General features: G+C 51.7%; 1 protein-coding gene across 3 annotated transcripts in view; it reads right to left on the reverse strand.

Moving 5' to 3' along the window:
• Positions 1-87: 87 nt before the first annotated feature.
• ATP2A3 (ATPase sarcoplasmic/endoplasmic reticulum Ca2+ transporting 3) overlaps positions 88-22,903 on the reverse strand; it is a 61,917-nt gene continuing 39,101 nt past the window's right edge. The window contains exons 10-22 of one of the 3 annotated variants that reach the window (XM_071447977.1): positions 20,935-21,037; positions 20,589-20,720; positions 19,670-19,795; positions 18,320-18,538; positions 16,494-16,829; positions 15,321-15,541; positions 14,475-14,677; positions 13,429-13,514; positions 12,641-12,774; positions 12,108-12,225; positions 11,354-11,471; positions 9,345-9,417; positions 88-4,821 (exon numbers count right to left, since the gene is read on the reverse strand). In XM_071447977.1, the coding sequence (XP_071304078.1) occupies positions 4,776-4,821; positions 9,345-9,417; positions 11,354-11,471; positions 12,108-12,225; positions 12,641-12,774; positions 13,429-13,514; positions 14,475-14,677; positions 15,321-15,541; positions 16,494-16,829; positions 18,320-18,538; positions 19,670-19,795; positions 20,589-20,720; positions 20,935-21,037 (1,915 nt within the window). In that variant the 3' untranslated portion in view covers positions 88-4,775. Of the gene's footprint in view, positions 4,822-9,344; positions 9,418-11,349; positions 11,472-12,107; positions 12,226-12,640; positions 12,775-13,428; positions 13,515-14,474; positions 14,678-15,320; positions 15,542-16,493; positions 16,830-18,319; positions 18,539-19,669; positions 19,796-20,588; positions 20,721-20,934; positions 21,038-22,903 lie in introns of all 3 variants that reach the window. The other 2 variants (XM_071447979.1, XM_071447978.1) reach the window with 2 other exon arrangements.

Consider the following 22,903-nt stretch of genomic DNA (forward strand, 5'->3'; position numbering starts at 1 on the left):
CAAATCAGCCACAAATGGGACAAGAAAAGAAAAAACCCCAAAAAGGTAAAACAACAACAGCAAAATAGACACAAAACCCCCCAGTCATCCAGTAAAATTGCTTTTATTTCTGTAATTTTCTAAGTATAAAACAAATCAGCCCAATATTGTGTGAACAGAGTGGATTGTATGGATGTGACCACAAGGAGCCTTCCCACGTCTTCCCGGCACACCTGGCTATTTACAGTCAGACAAAGGACATGGTTTAGGAAGCAGTAATTTAGTGGAAAAATATCTCTCATATAATAAAATAGGAAACCTCATTTCTTTCAGTTCTGTCCCTCAGATAACACCCTCCCACCCCCCAAGATATAACAATTTACCTTTTACTATGAAGCACAATCTCAGAGATTTCTACATTTGGCTGTTCAGGCATCTCATATAAAAAAAAAAAATCAGCATATTCCCAGACTGAAGCCACTGAGGGCACCTGCTGGCAGTTCAGTGGTTGCCCTCCTCTTGGTCCCAAGTGCCCATCACTCCAGGCACACACAGATTTTGGCTCATTTAATGCCCCACTCACACCAAAAGCTGAATGGCACCACAAGAACAGGTCCAGGGAGCACAATTTACCCTGTGTCTCCTCACTGCAGCCCTGCAAATCCTAACCCCAACTGTGCCACACAAGATCTGCATGGGGTAAAGCCTTCTCCTTGCTCAGCACTCCCAGGCTGTCTCACCTGACAGAAAATGCCACTGCAGAAGTGGGAGGAAAAAGAGCTCAGATGGGACTGAATCTCTGGCATCATTTATACAAAGAGATGGCCAAGCCAGGTCTGGTCCAAAAATCACAGTAAATCTCAGGAGTTGGTAGTGGGGACTTGGGCGTGTTTGAGTTTCAGGAGTGATGTAATGCCAAGGTCACTGAAGCTCATGAACATCTCCCAACAGGGCCCCTGCACAGCTCAAATCATTCTTTGCTGAGTTTTGGTGGAGCAGGAGCCTGACTGGGAAGCAGCATTATCAACCTGATGTACAAAACAAAAGGACCAAAAATTAATGCTGAGTTTTCCTCTCTCTCCTCCTTCTGTCATCCACACCATGAGCAGAAAGTCCAACTCAATCCCAGATCTGATGCTCCCACAGGAACAAAGTCCCCCAGCCCCTCCATAGAGCCTGTACCTCCTGCTGCCCTCCCAGTGCCTGGTGGTGCCATCCAGCCTTAGCTGAGCAGAGCATCACCAGAAACACACACACACAGGATGCTCACAGTGCCAAAACCCCAAACACACCAACACAAACCTCATCCAGCCCACACGACACAAATAAAATGCAGGATGCAGCACTTTGCTCTTTTTCCTTTTTCCAACGTGGGATCCCCATGGGATCACACACCACAGGGGGAAGAGCTCATCCAGCAATGACACAATGCCCCAAAACAGTAGAAAAGACTTTCCACCACAGCTGATCCCCCTGGTGCTCAGCCCAGGAACACAGGACCTTTCCCTCCCACCTTGGCTGTACCCCAGCACGGTGCTTGGCCCCTGAGGAAGGAGAATAAAGTGCTCATGGATAATCACAACCCCATGCTGCCATCCAGCACCTCCTCTGCCCTGCATCTTGTGGAGGATCTGTCACAGCAGCCCACCAATCCTAAAGGTCTTGCTGGAAAGACCTGAGTTTTATTTATAGACTTAGAATATGCCAGGCAGCACCATCAAAATAAAACTAAAAAGGAAATAATTTCTAACCTCTGCTGCCAAGAAAAGCAAGGATCCCAGAGGTTTTCCCCCAAGCTGCTTTTTAAAAAAAGCTTTAGGGCAAAACAGCCACCCAGTGTCCATCTCCCTTGTATTGCACAGTCAGATGCCTTGGTAAGACACAAGAGCCTATCCCAAAGTGATGGTTTTGGCTCTGGGACCTCCAAGTTTACAAAAGAACATGTTCCAGCCTGTCAAAGCTCCCAGCATGCTGCTGCTGGCACACATGCAATAAATAACTACTCTGTGATCTGTCCAGACCTTTCACTGAAGAATAAAGGAAAACATACTTACATCTATGGATATTTTTCTACTTCATTAAGATGTTTGAAGTATAAGCCTCTGTAATCAAAAGTATGGAGTGAAACCTGTATTCCAAATAGTTAAAGGATGTGGGGAGAGACAAGAGATGTGGTCAACCATTCAAAAGGGGAAATGGGGATGTGTCAAAATGGTTCTTCCTAGCAAGGGAGCCACTTGCTCCAGGCAGCTCTAATGCAGATTACCTGGGCATTTTCTAGATAGATCTGAAGGCTCACAATAGAAATAAAACACAATTTGCTGCTGCTGGAAAGAACAAGCTGGGACACAGCTCTGGTTTCTTGCCCACGATGGCTCAGGCTTTGGTAACTCACAACTGTGACCCAATGATTGCATGAACAGACTGACACTGCCTGGGCTTTCACACAAGAAACTTCTCCACACCACACACATTTGGGTTAAATTCATAATCCTCCAGCAGACATTAGGTCCAGGGAAAGCAGTGTAAGGTGGTGGATGGACCAAGCAGGTTCCTGCAGGCACAAGGGACCAGGGAGATGCCACTGGGCAGCTGCAGGCCCTGCTGGACCCTCCAGACAGGGCTGGGATGCTCTGAATCCAGCCCAGCTTCTCCCAAACTGGATGTTAACCTCAGAGAAACAGAGAAGCTGCCTCCTCTGATGTCACTGATTGAAACTGGACTGAATTCCCACTGGCTGTTTTTCTGCACAGAACAATGGAGATGGACTCAATCATCTTGGATGTCTTTCCCAACTTAAACAATTCTTTAGTTCTGTGACCTGTACTAAAACAAGGTGAAATCCACCCTTTTGAGGAAAGGCAAATCACATGTCTACAGCATTAGTCTTACTGAAGCCTTTTTTTGAAGGCTTATACAGTACCTGGGTCATGTCCTGGTCCTCTACACCAGGGTGGGTCTCATCCATGGTGAAAATCTTTGAAGAGGAATTGGTTATCCCATGGGATCAACTGATTAAATCATTTTGACAGAACACATTTGAAAAATAAAACTTCTTCAAGACAAAGTATAATAAGATTTTAAAAAATCAGCAACAATTTTCTAACGACAGAGTATCTATAAAGATCTTTTTAAAGAGCTCCATATTAAAATTTCTTGAATACATTATATATTAAATACAGTAACAACATTTCATGCAAGGTTTTCTGTACAATAAATCAGCTCAGTAGTATAACAATTCTGTACATTCCCATTGGTCTGGGGGCTCTGCTCATCTTCAATGCTGGTGATGGAGAAAAGAAAGGAGGGATGATATTTGGCACCTACTGTATGGAAAGAGAGATGGTCTTGCCCAGATGATACAGAAAAACACTGGAAGCTTTGAAAAGGCAAAAAGTAGAAGAGGAAACCCAACAGCATAGGAGCAAATGCTGTCCCAGACCCTGGCTCTAGTGCTGTTGCTGGAATGTAAGAGAAAGGAAAGCTACAGGCTCTGGCTAACTGAATATCATCAGGGTGGATCCGAGGGGACCATGTGGAAAACAGGAGGGAGGATTTGGAGAGCTGGAGAAGAGACCACCCACTATCAGCTTCTCAACTGATGCAGCTCAATGGAGAAAGATAAATTCAATGGATCCCAAAATCCACTCCTGATCTACAAATCCTCACTGAAGACTGTCTGACTCCCGCTGCGGAAAAAATCCCCAGAGGGCAAGGTAAAGTTGGTGCCTTACAAAAAGGGATGCCACAACAAACACCACTCACAGAAAACCACGTTATGTACAAGCATACATTCATTGCCATCATGATCCCTTGGCAGGGATGCCCTGTGCAAGTCAGTGATGGTCTCCAAAGCAGAGCACATCGAGTCATGGATGTGCTCCTAAAAACTTAAGCTGTACTACTGCTGGGGAAATAGTTCAAAATTCACTGAGGAAAGAAAGTGTGACCAGGAAGGAGTGGTGGACATGAGGAATGCAAGGTGGGCATCCCCCTGCTTTTCTTTACATGGCTGCCTCTCCAAGGAGAAGGACTGCCTTATATAGTGCAGATGGGTTCTAGCAAGATGCCAGATGGAGAACAGACAAGCCTTCATCATGCTTTGGTGCTGGATGAGCCTGAGAAGGTGCTGGGCTTTCCATAATGCAGGGATCAAACAGGACAGCGTGATAAACAAGGAGAACTTCACCTTCCACCACATGCACCTGACCTCGAGGTATAAACACACCTCCAGGAGATTCACACCAGTGTTGGACACACTCTGAAGCTATGCCCAGCTGCTGCAGCCACTGGAGCAGAGCACAGCAGCAGCAACACTATGGGCATCATCCAGGCTCAACAACACAGCCCCCTCTCCTCTCTCCCTGCCCTCACTCACTGCCAAGCCCTTCCCAGCCCCTGAAGCTGCCTTGTGCATCCCATCCCACTGAGGGATGTGGCCTCAAATCCAGACTTCATGCCTTAATCTCTCATGAAGGCCACCTTGCCCGTGCTCACTCATTCAGGGTGAAAATTTCAAAGAGGGTCTCAAATTTGGCAAAAACAAAATCCCAAGGAACCACATTACAATGACTCAGATCCACACAGCTCCATCCCCAAACTCTAGGCCAGCTGTCCAGTAATTGCACTCATATGTACAGGAAAAAGAAAGCTACAGAACAAAACAAAAATCAGGATTTTTTTCTTTTCGACGATTCACCCGCATTTGTCTGAGAGTCGGACACATGCATGTCCTGCTGGCTTTAGCGATGGTCACGCATGCAAGACTTCAGTCCCAGTGACAAGTTAGGGATCCTCTAGTTCAGAGCTGCCCTCAGGTCGTTCATTTCTTGTCCTCTTCTCCTGAAAGGAAGGGAAAAAGAGAGAAATAAAAGTATTGGTGAGGGTTCAAAAGCAAACCATGGTTTTGTTACCAAGAGTGGTTGCTCCTGGGTTGATCCCAGAAGGAACCTGGGATCCTGTCTGCACAGAGCTGGCCTGACTGCAGCTGTGGCAGGTCAGGCTGTGTGAGGAGGAGGAGGATGCTGGTCCCTGGGTGAAGAAGGTCTCTGCAAGAGTTAGGAAAAGGGATGAATTCACAGAATTCACAGAATCACTGGGTTGGAAGAGACCTTCAAGATCATCAAGTCCAACCCAGCCCCAACACCTCAACTCAACCCTGGCACCCAGTGCCACATCCAGGCTTTGTTAAACACCCCCAGGGATGGGGACTCCACCACCTCCCCGGGCAGACCATTCCAATTTTTTATCACTCTTTCTGTAAAAACTTTTCCCTAACATCCAACCTGAGGTGGAGCCATGTGGGAAGGTGAGTAGGCAGGATCCCTCCTTACTGCTCCCAGTGAGGCATCATGCAGGGAAAAGCAGTGGCTCAAGAGGAGGAAGCTCACTGCATCCTCACACCCACCCCAGAGCCCCAGCCCTGCTGCAGCCAGAGACATGGACACTGCTCCATGGGCTCACACCACTTACACACACTGCCCATGTACCACACCCATAAATACCCTCAAAACAATGAGCAAGGACCAACCTTCTCATCACAGCCACTGTGCCAGGGCTGCCCTCCCACCTTCTCCCTCCCTCCAGATGGATGGGGTTGGACAGGGAAGGTAACAGGCAACAAATGGCCTGTAGGAAAGTGATGGTATCCAGCTCGAACTCCATGTGAGCAGCCTCAAAATCCCTGCCACAACTTGACTTACAACAACTACATCCCAAATTTTCAAGCAGTTGACAGGAGTGTCCCTGATCCCCGAGGCAGCAGCTGCCCTCCAGCCTGGGGTAGCTTGGTTTACTCAGAACACATATTTTTCCTTAAAAAAAACCCACCCAGAAGCAGCACTTGCTAAGCAGAGTTAGAAAAATCCCTTATCATGAATCTTCTGACTGTACTTCTCTCTCTTTCATCACTGCACACATCACAAAATACATCTCACTGGGGACTGCTGTTCCTGTGCTCTTGATAAATAAGGGTCCTGCCCGGGGTTACCCGTGGGGCTCCGTGCCTGCTGCCAGCCCTGGTGCCGACAGCTTTCAGGGGAATTAATAAATAACAGGCAAGACAGAGTGAAAAGGCTTTTTTGCAACTTCTGCCAAATTTTTTTTCCAGTGCTGGCTGCAGAGCCCAGCCCTTGTGTGCTGGGATAAAGTGGTTTGCTGTGATGGCAGCATCCCTCTGGATGACACTGCAGGCTTTGGTGTAAGGCAGGGATGCTGGCAAGTTCACTGTACTAAATATCATTGCAATAATCAAAATTCATCTCCTCCCCACTGCAGCAGCCTCTCCTCCAGCAGCTGAACAGTCCCCACTGAGTGACACACCAGTGGTAATTTGCCAACCAAGGCACTTCCCCTAAACACATCACCCCATGGCTGTGCAAACAGGGAGGAGGATGCCACGGCCTGTGGCAGGCAGGGACAGGAAGGGGACATGGCTGCAGAGTTCAACCACAGTGGATGCTCTTCAAAAAGTTGCTCTCCGGTCTCTAAAGTAACACAATCCTGGCATGGAGTGAGTCAGGTGTTTCCATGAGCTCTGCAACCAGCCAAGGTCCAGCTCCCACATATGCAGGTGTCCATCTGTCCTTCCCTCACACAGGTGACAGGAGCAGGGGGGATGCAGGACCTGTTTGCAGGGATGGATCCCTCTGGATGCTGCCTCACACCAGGGGTGTCCCAGCCCTCCAGCACTTGCAAACAAGCAACTGAACAATGTGAGCTCAGCTCCTCCAAGCTCTGCTCCCCACAGACAGCTGAGGCTTTTGGGGAGGTTTTTCCTTACTGCTTTTGACTTTCCTCAACAGGTTCCTGTAAAAGGTGCTGCTGGAGGGATGCAGGCTCCCACTGCCAGCCCAGATCACGCCCTTCACCAAGGGAAATGCTGCAGCCCTTGTAGCTCTGAAAACTGAACACCTTCCCCATCACAGCAGGGCACCCTGAGCTTCAGCTGAGACCCCAGACCCCAGGAGAAAACCAAAAGGGAAATTGTCCCCCCATCCCTTAGCAATACCAGGGCAGCAACACTGGCAGCTTCCCTCTGCTCTTCCATTTCTAAAGCATGACACACAGACATGAAAAACAGGAGAGAGGGGGAAATAAAAAGCGAGGCAGCAGAGCTGTAAAATCCTGTGTGGAGATTCCAGCCCTGGAAGGTGCAGCAGTGCTCTCCTGCAGAGCATCCCACAGATCAAGGGATGGAAATTGTCCTCCCATCCCTTTGCAATACCAGAGCAGCAACACTGGCAGCTTCCCTCTGCTCTTCCATTTCTAAAGCACGACACATGGACACGTATGAAAAACAGGAGAGAGGGGGAATTAAAAACAAAAAGCGAGGCAGCAGAGCTGTAAAATCCTGTGTGGAGATTCCAGCCCTGGAAGGTGCAGCAGTGCTCTCCTGCAGAGCATCCCACAGCTCCAGGGAATGCTTGGCCCACGGGGACACATTCCTCTGCCAGCACCCAGCCAAGGTAGCTCCAGGCACAGATTTCCCTACAAGGGCAGGCGCTCGCTCCCGCTCTGCCGTGCCAGGAGAGGGATGCCTGCCCCTGCCTCCTCTGCAGGAACACGGGCAGCTGCAGCAGCTCCTGTGCTCCTGAGGCACTTCCAGGAGCTTCCCTCAGACCCAGGTGCAGGTGCATGGGGGAAAATGAGGGTGAACAGCTCCTTTTTGCTATATGCTTGAGGGGTTGTTTTTTTTTTTTTTGTGTTGGGACATGGAGATTTTGGTCCCTGCAAATTTTGGGCTGTCTCAGATGCAGAGCTGTGTCTGCCCCTGGCAAGGGAGTGTGATTCACTTGTCACTGCACTGCCACCTCTGCCAGCCACTCTCCTCTGGGAGGATGTTGAAGCCTAAAGCTGATGCCAGCTCTGCAGAGAGGTGCCCAAAGCTCCCTCAGTGGTGGAGATGCTCACCCCAGGGAGCAACTTCACCTGCACATCAGCTGCAGTGGCAGGAGACTGCAGGGCACTGTGCTGCCAAGGGAGAGGGAACAGGAACAGGGTGGGGTGGCCACCATACTGCACCTCCTGCAAAATGAGGTGCTGTCCTCACTGGGCACAAGGACAAACAGCTGCCTAAATGCTGATCTGCCACAAAAGACACCAAGTCAATTCCTGTGCATCCAAACTCCTGATTTTCAGTGGCCCTGCAGCTGTCAGGGCAGGCACGTAGCTGTGCTGCAGAAAACACCTGCTTTGTGATTTTGCCCCTGCTTTTACCACAGCACAGGTGAGAAATGGTGATGCTCAGCACCCAGACAGGGCCTGCTGCTGAACGTGCTGAGAGCAACCACAGCAGAGCTCCAACACCTGTGAGGGGTTTGCCTTGAGATGGTGAACAGGAGGAGGTGCAGGGTGGCCTCAGCAGTGGGCTGATGGTGCACAGAGGAACATGAGCCCTGGGGTTATCTCAGTGTCCTCCCTATATTTGGTACTTCTTGAGAACCACTTAGAAAAGAGACAAAGAGACTTCTGCAAGGCTTTGGCACAGATGCCTGGAAAGCTTCCCCCTGCATGCCACAGGATTCTGAGAGAACAAACACTTGAATGCATAGAGCATGGAAAATATCAAAGATACTACAGCAAGAGATCCCTGAGGGTGGTGAGCCCCTGTGAGCCTGTCAGTGTGTGACAGAGCCCTGAGAACATCTCCGTGCTCCTGAGCAGAACATCTGCAGCTCACACAAAGCCAACATCAGCCATCCACATTCTCTCACTCTCACATTCACATCACCTCCCAAAACTGAGACAGCAGAAACCTCAGAGGGGCCAGAGAGGAATGAAGGCAGCCAGTTATGCAAAGGATGTGAGATGAAAGGCTGGATGTGAGCAGAGTGATGGGGAGAGGAATGAAAAGCACTGAGACCACAGTGAGAACTGAAGAGTCTCAGCTTTCTGCCACTTCAAGGACAAAGGAAATCCAGCACAATGGAAACACAACTTATCTAAATCTCATCAAAGGAGAAACTTTTCCATGCAATTCCTGAATCAGCAGAACTCACAGCCATACATTTGCATTCCTCAGCTGAACACCCTTGGCCATCCCTTGGAAGGTCCCCTGCTGGAGACCATTCCCAAGCCCTATCTTATACAGGCCAAGTGCTACCCTGGCTCCTGGCCAAAACTGCCATCAAACAGCTACTTCACAGGCTTGCTAGGCCTTATTTTGAAGCAAAACACAGAGACCACTGTGGGAAAGGAGATCCTGTCTGGGAAGAGTCTCTTGGCTCTATTATTGTATCTCCGGTCTATATCTAAGCCATGTTCACCCAGACACATTCCAGGCAGGTCCCCAGCACACAGAATCAAGACTCTGAAGGAAGCACAGGGATGCAGCATTCAGGAATGAGACAGGTAAGGAAGCCAACCCTTGCTCTGGAGTCTTGCAGGTATTCAACTGGTGCTCCCCGCTCCACTTGGGTCTTACTGTCCTGAGAATGCCTGGTAAAAAAAAATCACAAGACCACACATAAAAGTGGCTTTTGGAGGTTTTTTCCTTTGCTTTTCAAAGGCCAGAGGAATCAGGAAGATGAAGAGCTTCAATTGCTTCTTTCAAGTGTGATGATTGAAGCGTGGTGATTTTGCCACACAGCCGTGATAGAAGAGCTGCATGGGAAACCCTGGATCCATGAGACAGAGCAACCTGTGAGCATCAGCAGCATCATGGCTGTGGGGATGAGGGAAGCTCAGAGCACCTGAAACATTGGGAGTGTGCCATGGGAGGAGAAAACTGAGCTGCTGTGATGGCACTTGAGAGGATCGTGTGCCTACCAGAAACCTCGCTGTGCTTGGAGCTGTGCAGGCAGAGCCAAAGAAAAGCACTTCCTCCAGCAGTGCTGAGATTTTACAGAGAAATACAAAGTGTGGGAGAAAGACAGACTCAGCCTCAGACTAGAGATTGTGAAGTGAAGACCAAGGGCATGCATGGGATTAACAGCTCTCCTATACCCCAGCCTGGTGCCATGCTGTAGAATTGTTGCTACAGGCCAGTAATCATGGGATAAAACAGACCTGGGTGTCTGATGAGAGATGAAACAATTCAATAAAAACAGGTTGGAAACAATTTCTATCTGGTTTGTAAAAACAGGAGCCCTGCATGTCTGTTTGTCTGAGCAATTGCTGAGTTTCTGCATCAGCTCAACACAGGAGGAAAGGCTGACACGAGCACCACCGGCACACCAGGACACACTGATGGGGAAGGAGATCTGTTTGTGACCATTTCCTGCCTGCAATACTTTCCCATCCCATATTTCCAGGTACTTACAAAGCCCTGCTCCATGAGAAACCAAACACAGCTGTTACAGTGCCCCAGAGCCCTCCTTGACAGGGCTGGCCAGACCTGCCTTCAGCCTGGAAAGGCAAGAGTGGCTTTGCACAGATTTTCTGGGTTGTTAATACAGGGTGAAGTGAAAAAGAGGGGTTTGCTATGACACAGGTTGCCTAAGGAGTGAAAAGATGGTTTGAGCAAGGTGATGGTGTGGAAGGAAATCCAGTCCTCACACTCAGATTGTTCATCTGCCCTCAGAGCTTCCCTAAGCAAGGACAGTGCCCTTCCTGCCCTTCTTCTCCCTGCTATCACTGTCAGGGCAAGCTCACCCCAAAAAAATGAATAAATAAATCCTGTTTTCTGGAGAGGGGCCACCCCTGTGGCAGGCACAGCACTGCTCAGCAGCCCTGGGCAGGCACCACTGGGAAAACCTGTGGGCTTAACTCAGTGCTGAGATATCCCCCACAGCAACATCTTTTGCAAGAAAGGAAAGAAAAGATGATATCATCTCTTTGGAGGGCTGCCCAAAGACATGCTGTGATTTACAGCATGGAGCCCAGGAGCACACAGGAACTGCTGCATCAGTGTCACAGGAGCTGCTTCTCCTCTGGTGGTGCCAAGGGCTGCATCCTGAGAGGGGCTGGCCAAGGGAAGCCACTTTAAAACCAGTTTATAAGGTGTTCAGCTCTCAGTGGATCTCAGCATAGAGGCTGCCAACACAAAATAAGGATGGACAGAGAGGGGTGGAAATCTGAGAGGAAAAAAGAAAGGTTTCCTGTTACAAATCAGTGTTTGATTTGTTTTGCTTCATAAGCAAAGGGATCCAGTTCCTGGAGGCTTGAGAGGAGTTGAATTAATAAACCTGTGGCAGGTTATCTAATGCTCCAGCTCCAAAGGGAGCATTTCAAGCAGATGCAATCACCAAGTGCTCTGCCAGGCGTGGCACCAGGAAGGAAGGGAGCAGGAGAAGCCCCTTTGCACAGCAAAGGTGGGTGAACATGCAGGTGCAGACATCACATGAGCAGAGGAGGTGAGTGAGGGGTCCACAAAACCCCCAGGAACCCCAAGCAAAGTGCCACCCTAACCCAGGGGGGTGCAGACCATGCTCACCATCCAGGTGGTTGCGGGAAAGGTACTTGAGTCCTTCATCCAGCAGGATCACAGGCAGGGAGATCTTCATCACAACCACCCACTGTGGCCAGCTCAGGGGGGTCACCTGGAAGATGAGCTGCAGGGTGGAAAGGATTGGATATGTCACTAGGGAAGCAGGTGGGACATTTTGTTGTTTTAAGGATCACATTGTTGTATGGCAAAGGTTGAGAGAGGGTCACCACAGAGAGGTACAAAGAGGGAGGATCCAGACAGCCCAAAGAGGAGGACTTCTTCAAGGTCTGTCATGAGCCAAGGTGGGTCTTGGCCGAGATTAGTGAAAAATTATAGTCTTCACCTCTCCTGCAGATGGGGAAAGTGAGGCACAAGGTAGGACTGTGTGTTTATGTGGTCACAGGTGCTCAGCAGGTGACAAGGGACAAAGCAACCTCCTGGGTACAGAAACACACTTCATCTTAAGCCCCTTTGGGCAACAACCAAGGCATCCCCAACCTTGCAAAGGAAGGAGACAACTCCTAAAGGGCTGAACCACTTTCTAGGCATATCTAGAGCCTTTGCATTGCCCATAGGGAGAGTTTGCACTCCTGGCTCATGGGACAGAATGACTCCTGTTTTCCATGCTGGGTTGAACCATGGGACCTGGCCCTGAGGGCACATTCTGGGAACAGCCATCCCAGAAGTTTCCCAACCCAAAGATTGCTCCAGGGATGTCCTTGTCCACAGAAGGCAGAGGGAGGTGACAGAGGGTACTCACAGGCATGGGCTTGACATAGAGGATGAGGAAGTGCAGAGCCATGGACATGATGATGGCCCCCAGCAGCCAGATGTTGAGCCAGGGTGGCATCCGCAGCAGCGACTGGTTCTCAGAGACACTGTGAAAGTGAGGGGACAACGTTAGCCCCAGAAACCTCCCCCCATCTGCCCATGCTGGCAATTTCATTTCCCTCCAACATGCAAGGCCATATGCTATATCCTTTCTTTTCCAGGCTGTTCATCTCCAGGCTTTGCTGCAAACTGGATGTGGATAGAACCAGCAATGCATGGATTAGGGCTGATCATTAAGGACCAAATCACTAATGAATGCAGATCCAGTCCTTCCTTCACTGCTCCCAGCCACAGCACACTGCCTTGGAGGAGTTCCTCTATGGAGAACCCAGTGCTCCCCTGTGAGGATGCTCTGAACGGCTCTGCTAGGCCAAAGCAAAGCCCTCAGCCCACCCACAGACACTCAAAGAGACAAAATCAGTCACACACAGAGCAAGGAGAGCAGCCCTGTGGGCAGCACACCTGTTCAGAGCATTGCACATTTCGATTGTCACCAGCACAGACAGAGCCATCGTCGTTGGGTATCGCGACTCAAAGATCTCACAGTCAATTCCTTCAAAGATGGGGTTGTCCTCAGTGCACCTCATGAAGTTCCTCTGTCAGCACAGGAAACTGCTGGTAAATACATGGCAGAGCAGCAGGAAAGGCAGGAGAGAGGAGGAAGAGTCGGCTGGTTGGGGGGCAGGTGATGAACTGGGTTGCTGTTAAATATCCCAGGGGTCAGAGCAACCAATAAAGTGCCTGCAGTGACCCAGCTTCTCTTGGGGTTGGGCTTTAGGGGTATGGCTGGACAGTGCCTTTGAGGCTCTCAGGTGCAGTCAGGAAGGAGTTTGAGCACACACATGTCTCCATCAGAAATCCACCTTGCATTGCACATGCCATTGGGATGTGATGGCACCTGCTTTCCCCCTGCCCTGCAGTTTTCACATTAGCTAAAATAACATAATGGGAGAATGTAATGTAATGTGCCTCCCTTGCAACATGGGATGAGGCACAGAAGCTACTTTCAGCTTCTCTGAATCTTTCTGAATCTGAAACTTTCACTACCATGCTGGTGGTGGCTGGCAGAAGCAAGGCTGGAAACAGCCCGAGGAAGAGAATTCACTTCTGTTTTAAACTACTGCCCTCTCCACTAGGAATTCAGGAATGCTAAAACCAACACAGAGGAAAGATAGATGAAAGACCCCAGGACATGAATGCACCCCCTCACCCATCTCTGCAGCTGGCAGCCTGTTCCCCTCCTGACTCACCAGCTGATGGAAGGAGACCTGCGGGCCCTCGGCGTCGTACAGGAACCACCAGGTCGCTGCTCCCACCGTGGCCAGGCCCACGTACACTGTGGCCAAGAGAGACACCCTTACCCCAGCACCAGACAGGGACCCCTGTTGTGTTGTGATTTCAGGGTTTACCTCAGGACCTGGGTCCCTCCCCTGATAATTCCCTGCCAGGTGTGTCAGACACCTCCCCTTTTCCTCCCAGCACTGTCTGTCAGTCCTGGCATTCCAGAAGGGCACTGAGTGATTGGCAGATCCAAATGATGCCCTCTACCCCTGGGGGGCATTGGGCCATCCAGGTGTCCTTTGTCCCTTTGTCCCTCCCCTCCTGTCCCTGCTTGGTGCCTCCCTGCCCCTTCCCTGCCCCTCTCCCCGGGGTTCAAAGGAGCAGCAGCCACGGGCTCAGGGAGTTCTGTTGGAGCTGGTGCTGCATTCAGAGGCCTGAGGGCCAGAATAAAGCTCTGGATCCAAACCCTCCATCAGAACCGACTCCTTTCCTTCACCATCGCCTGAAAGCTTCTCTGCCAGAGGGAAACCTGAGGAGCAGCCCCTGTTATGGGGGAAGCTCCATCCCAGCACCACCAGAGCTCCTGCAGGCCTGGACTTGTCCCCACGTGCCCAGCTGCAGCACCCAGCCAGCCAAAAGTGTCTGTGGGGTGAAACACCACACACCCAGGCAGCCAAGAGTGTCTGTGGGGTGAAACACCACACACCCAGCCAGCCAAAAGTGTCTGTGGGGTGAAACACCACACACCCAGGCAGGCAAAAGTGTCTGTGGGGTGAAACACCACACACCCAGCCAGCCAAAAGTGTCTGTGGGGTGAAACACCACACACCCAGCCAGCCAAAAGTGTCTCTGGGGTGAAACACCACAGGGCCACTGTTTGGTTCAGCAGGAGGGCCACACAAGCTCAGGCATGTCCCATCCAGCTATATTGGTAATATTCCAATAGACCCCAGCCCAGGAGAGCCCAGGAGAGCCCAGGACACCCTGACACACCCACCCACCCAGCAGCACCCACCTCCCACAGCCAGGTAGCGGAAGAAGAGCCAGCCACTGATGAGGGGCTCCTTGGGGTTGCGGGGCTGCTTGTCCATGATGTCCAGGTCGGGGGGGTTGAAGCCCAGCGCCGTGGCCGGCAGCCCGTCCGTCACCAGGTTCACCCACAGCAGCTGCACTGGGATGAGGGCCTCAGGCAAGCCCAGGATGGCTGTCAGGAAAATACTGCAGCAAAATAAAAAGAGAGATGTGAAATTAGACAAGCTCTGGGCAGCCATGGTTCTGTGTCATGCAAGGGGGAGAGAGCATCTGGATCCAAAGGCTCAAACTGAATATTCACCCCAAGTCCTGCAGACAAACCCACAGCCCCTGATAAGGAACCTGAAGCCCAGCACTGAATTTTGCAGCTAAAATTTGTTTCTGTTGCTATAAAAATTTGCTTTGCAGTTGTAACCCAACAATTTATGTCCCCAGGCCACAAAGGCTCCCATTCCCAGCATAAACAGCCATGCTGAAATGCAAGGGGCAAAGGATGCCCAAATGATCCCAAGGTTGGTTGTGCTGATGTTGCTGAGGACTGGGAGGGATGGGCAGGGAGAGGGACAGCTGTGACTGGGTGACAGCAGCCTGTGCACAAATATCTGCACCCAGATCAGGCACTTGCATGAGCTTAAATAGGCAATACTCTGACAAAACAGGTCCTGCAGCATGGCAGGATTGTAAAACTACAAAAAAAAATCTCACTGCCCTTGGGGAATGGGACATGGTGCCAGTCTGGGCACTACATGCTGCTGCCTGCCCCAGGTCACCTGCCCCAGGGGATGTGTCCCCACACTGCAGCCTGGTGCCCGCTGTGGGAGGCTCTCACCAAACGACCTCCCCGACGTTGGAGGAGATGAGATAGCGGATGAACTGCTTCATGTTGCTGTAGATGGCTCTGCCCTCCTCCACGGCCGACACGATGGTGGAGAAGTTGTCATCAGAGAGCACCATCTCAGCAGCTGACTTGGCAACGGCCGTGCCCGACCCCATGGCGATGCCAATCTCTGCCTTCTTCAGCGCCGGAGCGTCATTGACACCATCACCTGTCTGCACACAGCCGGGGTCAGCGTGCAAGGGATTGTGCTGTGCTGTGATGTCATGGTTTGCCCCACATACCCCAGGTTTCTCCCTGAAGATTCCTTCCCCAGGTGTGTCAATCACCTCTCCTTTCCACACCCTCACCCCTGCTGAGCACTGTCTGTCAGTCCTGGCATTCCAGAAGGGCATTGAGTGATTGGCAGATCCAAAGGATGCCCTCTACCCCTGGGGGCCATTGGGCCATCCAGGTGTCCTTTGTCCCTTTGTCCCTCCCCTCCTGTCCCTGCTTGGTGCCTCCCTGCCCCTTCCCTGCCCCTCTCCCCGGGGTTAAAGGAGCAGCAGCCACGGGCTCAGGGAGTTCTGTTGGAGCTGGTGCTGCATTCAGAGGCCTGAGGGCCAGAATAAAGCTCTGGATCCAAACCCTCCATCAGAACCGACTCCTTTCCTTCACCATCGCCTTAAAGCTTCTCCAGCAGAGGGAAACCCGAGGAGCAGACCCTGTTATGGGGGGAAGCTCCATCCCAGCACCACCAGAGCTCCTGCAGGCCTGGACTTGTCCCCAGTGCCCAGCTGCAGCACCCAGGCAGGCAAAAGTGTCTGTGGGGTGAAACACCACACACCCAGGCAGGCAAAAGTGTCTGTGGGGTGAAACACCACACACCCAGCCAGCCCAAAGTGTCTGTGGGGTGAAACACCACACACCCAGGCAGCCCAAAGTGTCTGTGGGGTGAAACACCACACACCCAGCCAGCCAAAAGTGTCTGTGGGGTGAAACACCACACACCCAGCCAGCCAAAAGTGTCTGTGGGGTGAAACACCACAGTGCCACTGTTTGGTTCAGCACCAAGGGCCAGACAAGCTCAGGCACGTCCTGTCTGGCTATATTGGTGTTTACTCCAGTAGGATTGAGCAGGGTGGGGAGGAGGGGACAGGGCCTGGCAGGGTGTCCCTGAGGGCTCACCATGGCCGTGATCTCGTTGAAGGACTGCAGGTACTCCACGATGCGGGACTTGTGTGCGGGCTCCACGCGGGCGAAGCATCGCGCCTCACGGCACGCCTGGCGCTGCGCCTCGGGGGGCAGCTCGTCGAACTCCCGGCCCGTGTAGGCCCTGCCAGACACGTCCTCGCTCTCGGAGAAGATCCCGATCCGGCGGCAGATGGCCACTGCCGTGCCCTTGTTGTCTCCGGTGATCATGATGACGCGGATGCCGGCCTTGCGGCACATCTCGATGGATGAAGTGACCTCTTTGCGGGGAGGGTCCAGCATCCCCACGCAGCCCACAAAGGTCAGGTTGTTCTGGGGGGGAGGAACACAGCCCAGACCTATGTTAACCCCTGGGATGCATCCACTTCCCTCCCTGCTGTGAAACCACCCTGGACTTCACAGGGATTTCCCCTGGGAAGAAACTTCCAAGAGGTTTCTGGAATTTATGCTATAAATGGGTAGGAGTTTATGGAATTCCAACACACCCCCTATAGCAAGCCCCACCACCACAACCAACCCTATCCCGAGGCCATAACCAACAACACCCCAGTTAGTCCAGGCCTCTGGGTAAGGATCCGCCACCAACGACACTGAATAAACAAACACTACCAACATCCCCCCTAAATAAACCATAACAAGCACCAAAGACACAAAGGAAACCCCCAAACTTACCATCCAACCACACCCTGCAACCGCCGCTACAACCAGCCCCAGCACCCCGTAATAAGGGGAGGGGTTGGACGCAACTGCCAACCCCCCTAAAACAAAGCACAACCCTAAAAATAAAACAAATTCTATCATAAATTCCTACCTATGGAATTCTGGGGCAGTGTTGAAGATTGCAATGCGAGATGTTTTCTATCTGTATGGCAGATTATCTTTTGTCAAGTGGGCAGTTTGCCTTATCTCTCTCTTTGAGTGACCACATTCACACCTCCCTCAGGAGGGGACATCTGCTGATAACAGCTACTGAATGTCACTGCATGGCTGATAAGAACTACAGCATCCCATTGGGAGATGTGAGCCCAGAGGGAGGAGCCAAGCATTCTTATCCAGATATAATCCAGAGGTTTTTGAGACACCAGCACGGCTTTCTCCACTGGATTCCCCAGAGGAACAGCAGTTGCCTCTTCTTTCACTGGATCTTTAGAGGGAGAATCCATCCTTCTCTACAGGACCCCCTTGCTCCAGCAGAACCACCCCTGACACTGCAGGAGGGCTGCAGCCACATTTCCAATGGGACTGCTGCCAACACCCTCACCCACAGGGTGTCAGGTTGGGTTCTGACTCTGGCAGTGTTGTTCTAGTGTACTGCATTGTTTATCCTTTTATTTTTTTCCTTCCCTATTAAAGAACTGTTATTTCCTGCTCCCATATTTTTGTCTGAGAGCCCCTTAATTTAAAATTTATAGCAATTCGGAGGGGTGGGGAGGGTTTACATTCTCCATTTCAGAGGAGGCTCCTGCCTTCCTTAGCAGACTCCTGTCTTTCCAAACCAAGACAGGCAGTTTCCTATCATTACTGCCCCATGGATGCACTCTACAGCCCCAATCCAACAGGATGCTCCCATCCCTCTGCTCCTCCTCACATGTTTTCTCTTTGCTCCCCTCCTCCCCATCCCTCCCAATGGTCTCAGCAGTCACTCCACAGGAAAACACGCTCAGTGAGATGGGGCTTGTTATCCTGAGGTTTGCAGAGGAGATGAGCCACAGAGAAACCAGAGGGAAATTCCTGCTGGGGCAGCTGGGGAAACTCTGGGAACAAGGAAGACAGAGAGCAGGGCCGGATCTGGGGTGCTGTACCTCGTAGTGGACGAAGGCAGCAGAGTCGTGCAGCTGCATGCTCTCCCTGCGCACGGGCGAGTCCTGCGTGGCCAGGGCCAGGCAGCGCAGGGTGTCCATGCCCATGCCCCAGTCCCGGATCCTGCCCAGGATCTTGTCCCTCACCGGGGCCGTCAGCGGGACCTTGGCGGTGCCCACGCGCACGTGGGTGCAGCGCTCGATGACGCTCTCCGGGGCGCCCTGTGGGGAGAGCAGAGGAGGGCTCAGGGGATGGGTGAGGCTGGAGGGTCAAAGGAAGTGCCAGAGGGAGGGAAGGCACCAAGTTTGGGTAAAAACAGAGGAATTCTCCCCCAAATTCCAGCGCACATCCCGGCCCTGTGGCTCAGGGCACTAGATGGCAGCCTCTGACCAAGCACACCCAGGTGACCAAGAGCAGGATCTGCTGCAGAGCCAGCTGGCTCCTGAAAAACCTGCATATCCTCCTGAAATAATCCCACCCCACCCCACAGACCCCTGATCCGACCTGCAGGGGATGAGGACTGTAAATCTGTGAGGGAACAAATGTGGGATCCTCAGAGGATGCTTGTGATGCCTTTGCAATTCAGGAAAACATGTCCTTCAGCATCCCAGCCTCTCACCCCAGCCCTTCTGACCTTAAAAGGACCCTGACATTACTCTTTAATATAACACTTGCAATCCTTCCATTGCACCTCTTCAAAAGCTCTCCCAGGGCCACAGATCCAGAGGCTTTAGAGGGTCCCAGCCTGGCCTGGAGGGCAGAGTTCACCCACCCAGATAATTTCCCAGTGGGAACAACAATATCCAAATCTTCTCAGAGTCAGCGGGGAGAAATTCCACCACATCTCTTCCCTTGGGAAGAAAATTTCCTATGAAACACTATTTTATTTCTGGCTTCAGTGGAAAAATGGACATCATCCTTTGGGCATTACTGGCATCTGAAGGGTCCAAGCCTTTAATAAAGGCAAGTGCCCAAATTCTGCACGAGGGCAGCTCCCCCTTGCCCCAACACCACCACACTCAGCACCTTTCCCTCCCTCTAAACCATCTCACCCCCTTTCTTCCCTAATCAATATGGCAAAGACTCACCTCCTCCCTGACCCCACCAGCCTACCTGCTGGATCCTGGCTCCCCAGGCAGCTCAGAGTTTTCTCCAGCACTGCAGGAAATGCTCCAGAGCTCCCCTCACCACATTTCCCCAGAGTGTGAGAGGAGCTGCAGAGCATCACCACTGCCCTGTGCAGCCAGGGCCAGATGCTGCTGGGTGTGTGAGGGGACCCTGCAGCCCTAGCTTGACAAACAAACAGTGGCTCCAGCCCTACCTTGACAAACAAACAGCGGCTCCAGCCCTACCTTGACAAACATCTTGCTGCCAGCAGAGTTGTTGCCAGCCCCACTGGGAGTGCAGTACACGGACATGGACTTGCGGTCCCGGGAGAACTCCAGGGTGCACTCCTTCCTCATCAGCTGCTTGATCACCTGCAGGAACAGCACTGGCCTGAGCAGGACATGCCAGGGACACTGGTGCTCTCTGCCTTGGCTGGCAACCCCGCTGAGCCCCTGGGGTGGGAGGAGAAAGGCAGCCACAGGAGCCAGGATGGATGGGACAGGGCTAAAGCCACAAGCTTTCCTTATCAGAAAGGAGTCAGAATATTTATTACAACCTGCACAGATCTATCCTAGGGAAAATGCTGGAACAGAGAGCCTTTTGATCAAGGAAAGACATTGTAAGATCTAAAGCAGAGGAAATACAGACCCAAAATAAAGTGTGTTTTCACCCAGGAGGACAGGGAGACACTGGAGTAGGGGAAGAGCCAGCACAAGACATTTTCATGTCAAAAATAGATGTTTCCAAGGAGCAAATGTCACTGGGGCAGGCAAAGCTCTGGGGAATAGGGTTTGGTTCATGCTGGAGGGTGACTGCTCAGTGCAAACTGGGCACCCAAAGATAACTCCAAACTTCCTCATCTGCAGCCAGAGCTCAGGCTCTCATTTAGAGGGTCTCTCCTGCCTGAGCAGGGACTGGACAGAGTTGGAGCCTCAGGAATCACCTGCTCCAAAGCTCCATGTAGGCTGGTCTTCAAGGCCCTGGCATCAGCCCCCCGGGGCCACTGTTCCAAAAACAGCTCACCGTGAGAGCCCAGAAATCACATCCTTGTGCCAAATCAGTCCCTTAGATCATTGCAAGTGCTTATTTGCCCAAATATCAGCCACCCTCAATCCCTCCTCTCCCTGCCATCCCCCAGTGCTGATGGGGTTGCTCCCCACTCACTGAGTTGCAGGCGTTGGCTCTCTCCACCTTGGACAGTTTGCTGAGGTCTGTGTTGAAGACGTTCATCTTCTCCACCAGGCACGTCAGGGCTGTTTCAGTGGCTTCCCCCACCTTCTCATAGACTCTTTTGGACTAGAGGGTAGAAAAAAAGAGCTGAATCTTTGGAGCACATCCTCTACACGTTGCTGCTGCCTCCGAGGATGCTGCCACCCACCACAGCAGAGCATCCCCTGGGGATGAGCAGAAGCCAGGGAAGGGGATCCCAAGGGACAAACTCTCCTGGCTTTGCTCTGAAGCACAGCAAGAGCATCCCCCCAACGCCACCCTGGCCCTGGTGCCCCCACACCTCATTGTAGTCCAGCGAGGAGTCATTGCAGAGGGCACAGATGGTGGCCAGCTCCACCAGCCCGTCGTACTGCCCGCACTGCACCGGCTGCTCGTCCTTCAGGCTGAGGGCAGAGAACAACCATGGGCAAACCCAGGGCACTGGGAATGTTTCTCTGTCTGCTCTGGGTGCCCTGACCCACAGGGCAGCACTGACTTTGACCCTCATTCATGGAGAAAGCTTCCTAGGCTTCAAGATAAACTAGAACCCACAAAAGTGTGAAATAGATTATAGAGAGTAGTGTAGGTGCATCACTTGGTGAGAAATTTAGGTTTGGGGATTTTTAGTGTGTTGTGGATGGAAGCAAGATGGAGGGCACAGGGTCATCCTGGGCTTCTTCTTCCTCCTTCTCCATGGGTTTGGGTGGCATTTTGTAATTGGGCAGAAAAGTCTGCACTGTGAGCTCTTAGGGATCAGTTATTGGGTTAAAAGGGAAAATAATCCAGGTGTCAGTTCTTAATTGGAGAGTTTAGTCTTAAAAGACTTTGTACCAAGAGATAGTGAGCCATTTTGTGCCTTCTAATGAAAAGCTGCCAGACTCACATTAGTGAGACTGTTTCACTGATAAGAAACAATAAACACCTGAGTCTGAACATGAATTACTGTCTCAAGTGCCTTCAATCCAGACCCAGAGAAACCCACAACTGGAACCACCACACAACCCCAACAGCCTCACACCAGCTCACACCTTCAATACTGTTAGCTCACCCTAAACATCCCTCCTAGGGGGATATACAGCCTACACATCACCCCTGTAAAAGTGGAAGCAAATGCCCAGTTAAAGCATCAGTGCTGGCAATAAGTCCTTGGGTTCACATTTTGTACTTTATTAAATGGGGCAGCACTAAATTGCAAATAAAATATGACAGGAGGCAAATAAATTCTGGAAGTGGCCCAGAACAAAGGGGGCTGCAGAGGAGTTCAAAGGAGCAATCAGGGGCTGCTCCCTCTCAGGCTGATGATGAAGGTGATGGACCAGAAAAGGGGCAAAGAAATTCATGTTAATATCTAGCCCCTCAGGGGTTTCCACTTGCTTTGAATCCACAGGAGCTGTGGAACCAACAGCAAGTCCCTCCTCCTCCTCCCTGTGATGCTGTTTCACACTCCAGAGGGAACCCAGGGGAGCATTTAGGAGCAGCAGAGAGCTTGAACAGCTGCACTGCTGTGCCTGCTTCCAAGCAAGTGCTGGACTGTGATCTTTGCTTCCTCAATAGCAGCTCTTTGCTACGGAAAGGAGCAGCCCTGAACACTCCAGGCAAGCCAGCTGCTCCTCCTCTCCTGGTGCAGTGGAATGGTAGCAGTGGTTTTGAAGGAAATCAAAAATTCCCCTGGTTCCAGCAGAGGTAACTGCAGGTTAGAGCTGTGTAAACCCAGCCGGTCATCTGCTGGCTGGAAAAATAATTTGTCAGGCATTTACTAGGATCAGCTTATTCCACTGTTGGTTCCCAATGGAAAGAACATTTTGGAGCCCTTGTTACAGCTCAGGAGCGGAAAACACGGAGCAGCCAAGAAAATCTGAAAAATCTGTTTGCTGAGGGAGACAAAGCCACACTGGGCTGTGAGTGGGAAGGGAGAGCCACTGCTCCTGCCCAGAGAGGCTGCCCTGCCCTGGGCTCACAGGGAGGGACAGCAGACACAGCAAGCATGGCTTGTGCAGCATGGGATCCCCTGGATATTGTGGGAAGGGATGGGAGTCACAGCCCCATGGTCAGCAGCCCCTGCATGGTCAGACCCAAGTGCTGGGAAAAACATCAGCAAAGGGGCTGCTGGCTGGGTGCTGTGTGAGCAAAGCCAGGGTCCTGCATGAAATACCTCCCTGCCAAGGCCAGGTCAAAGCAAACAAGCCTTTCAGTGCCACCAGCCCTGGGGAAAGGGGGTCTCTCCTCAGCAAGCCCACACATCCCTCTCCATACACAACACAGGCACAGGG

This window comes from Agelaius tricolor, unplaced genomic scaffold (genome assembly GCF_023055355.1).
Source record: "Agelaius tricolor isolate 1412-34295 unplaced genomic scaffold, bAgeTri1.0.p SCAF_25, whole genome shotgun sequence".
Lineage (NCBI taxonomy): Eukaryota > Metazoa > Chordata > Aves > Passeriformes > Icteridae > Agelaius > Agelaius tricolor.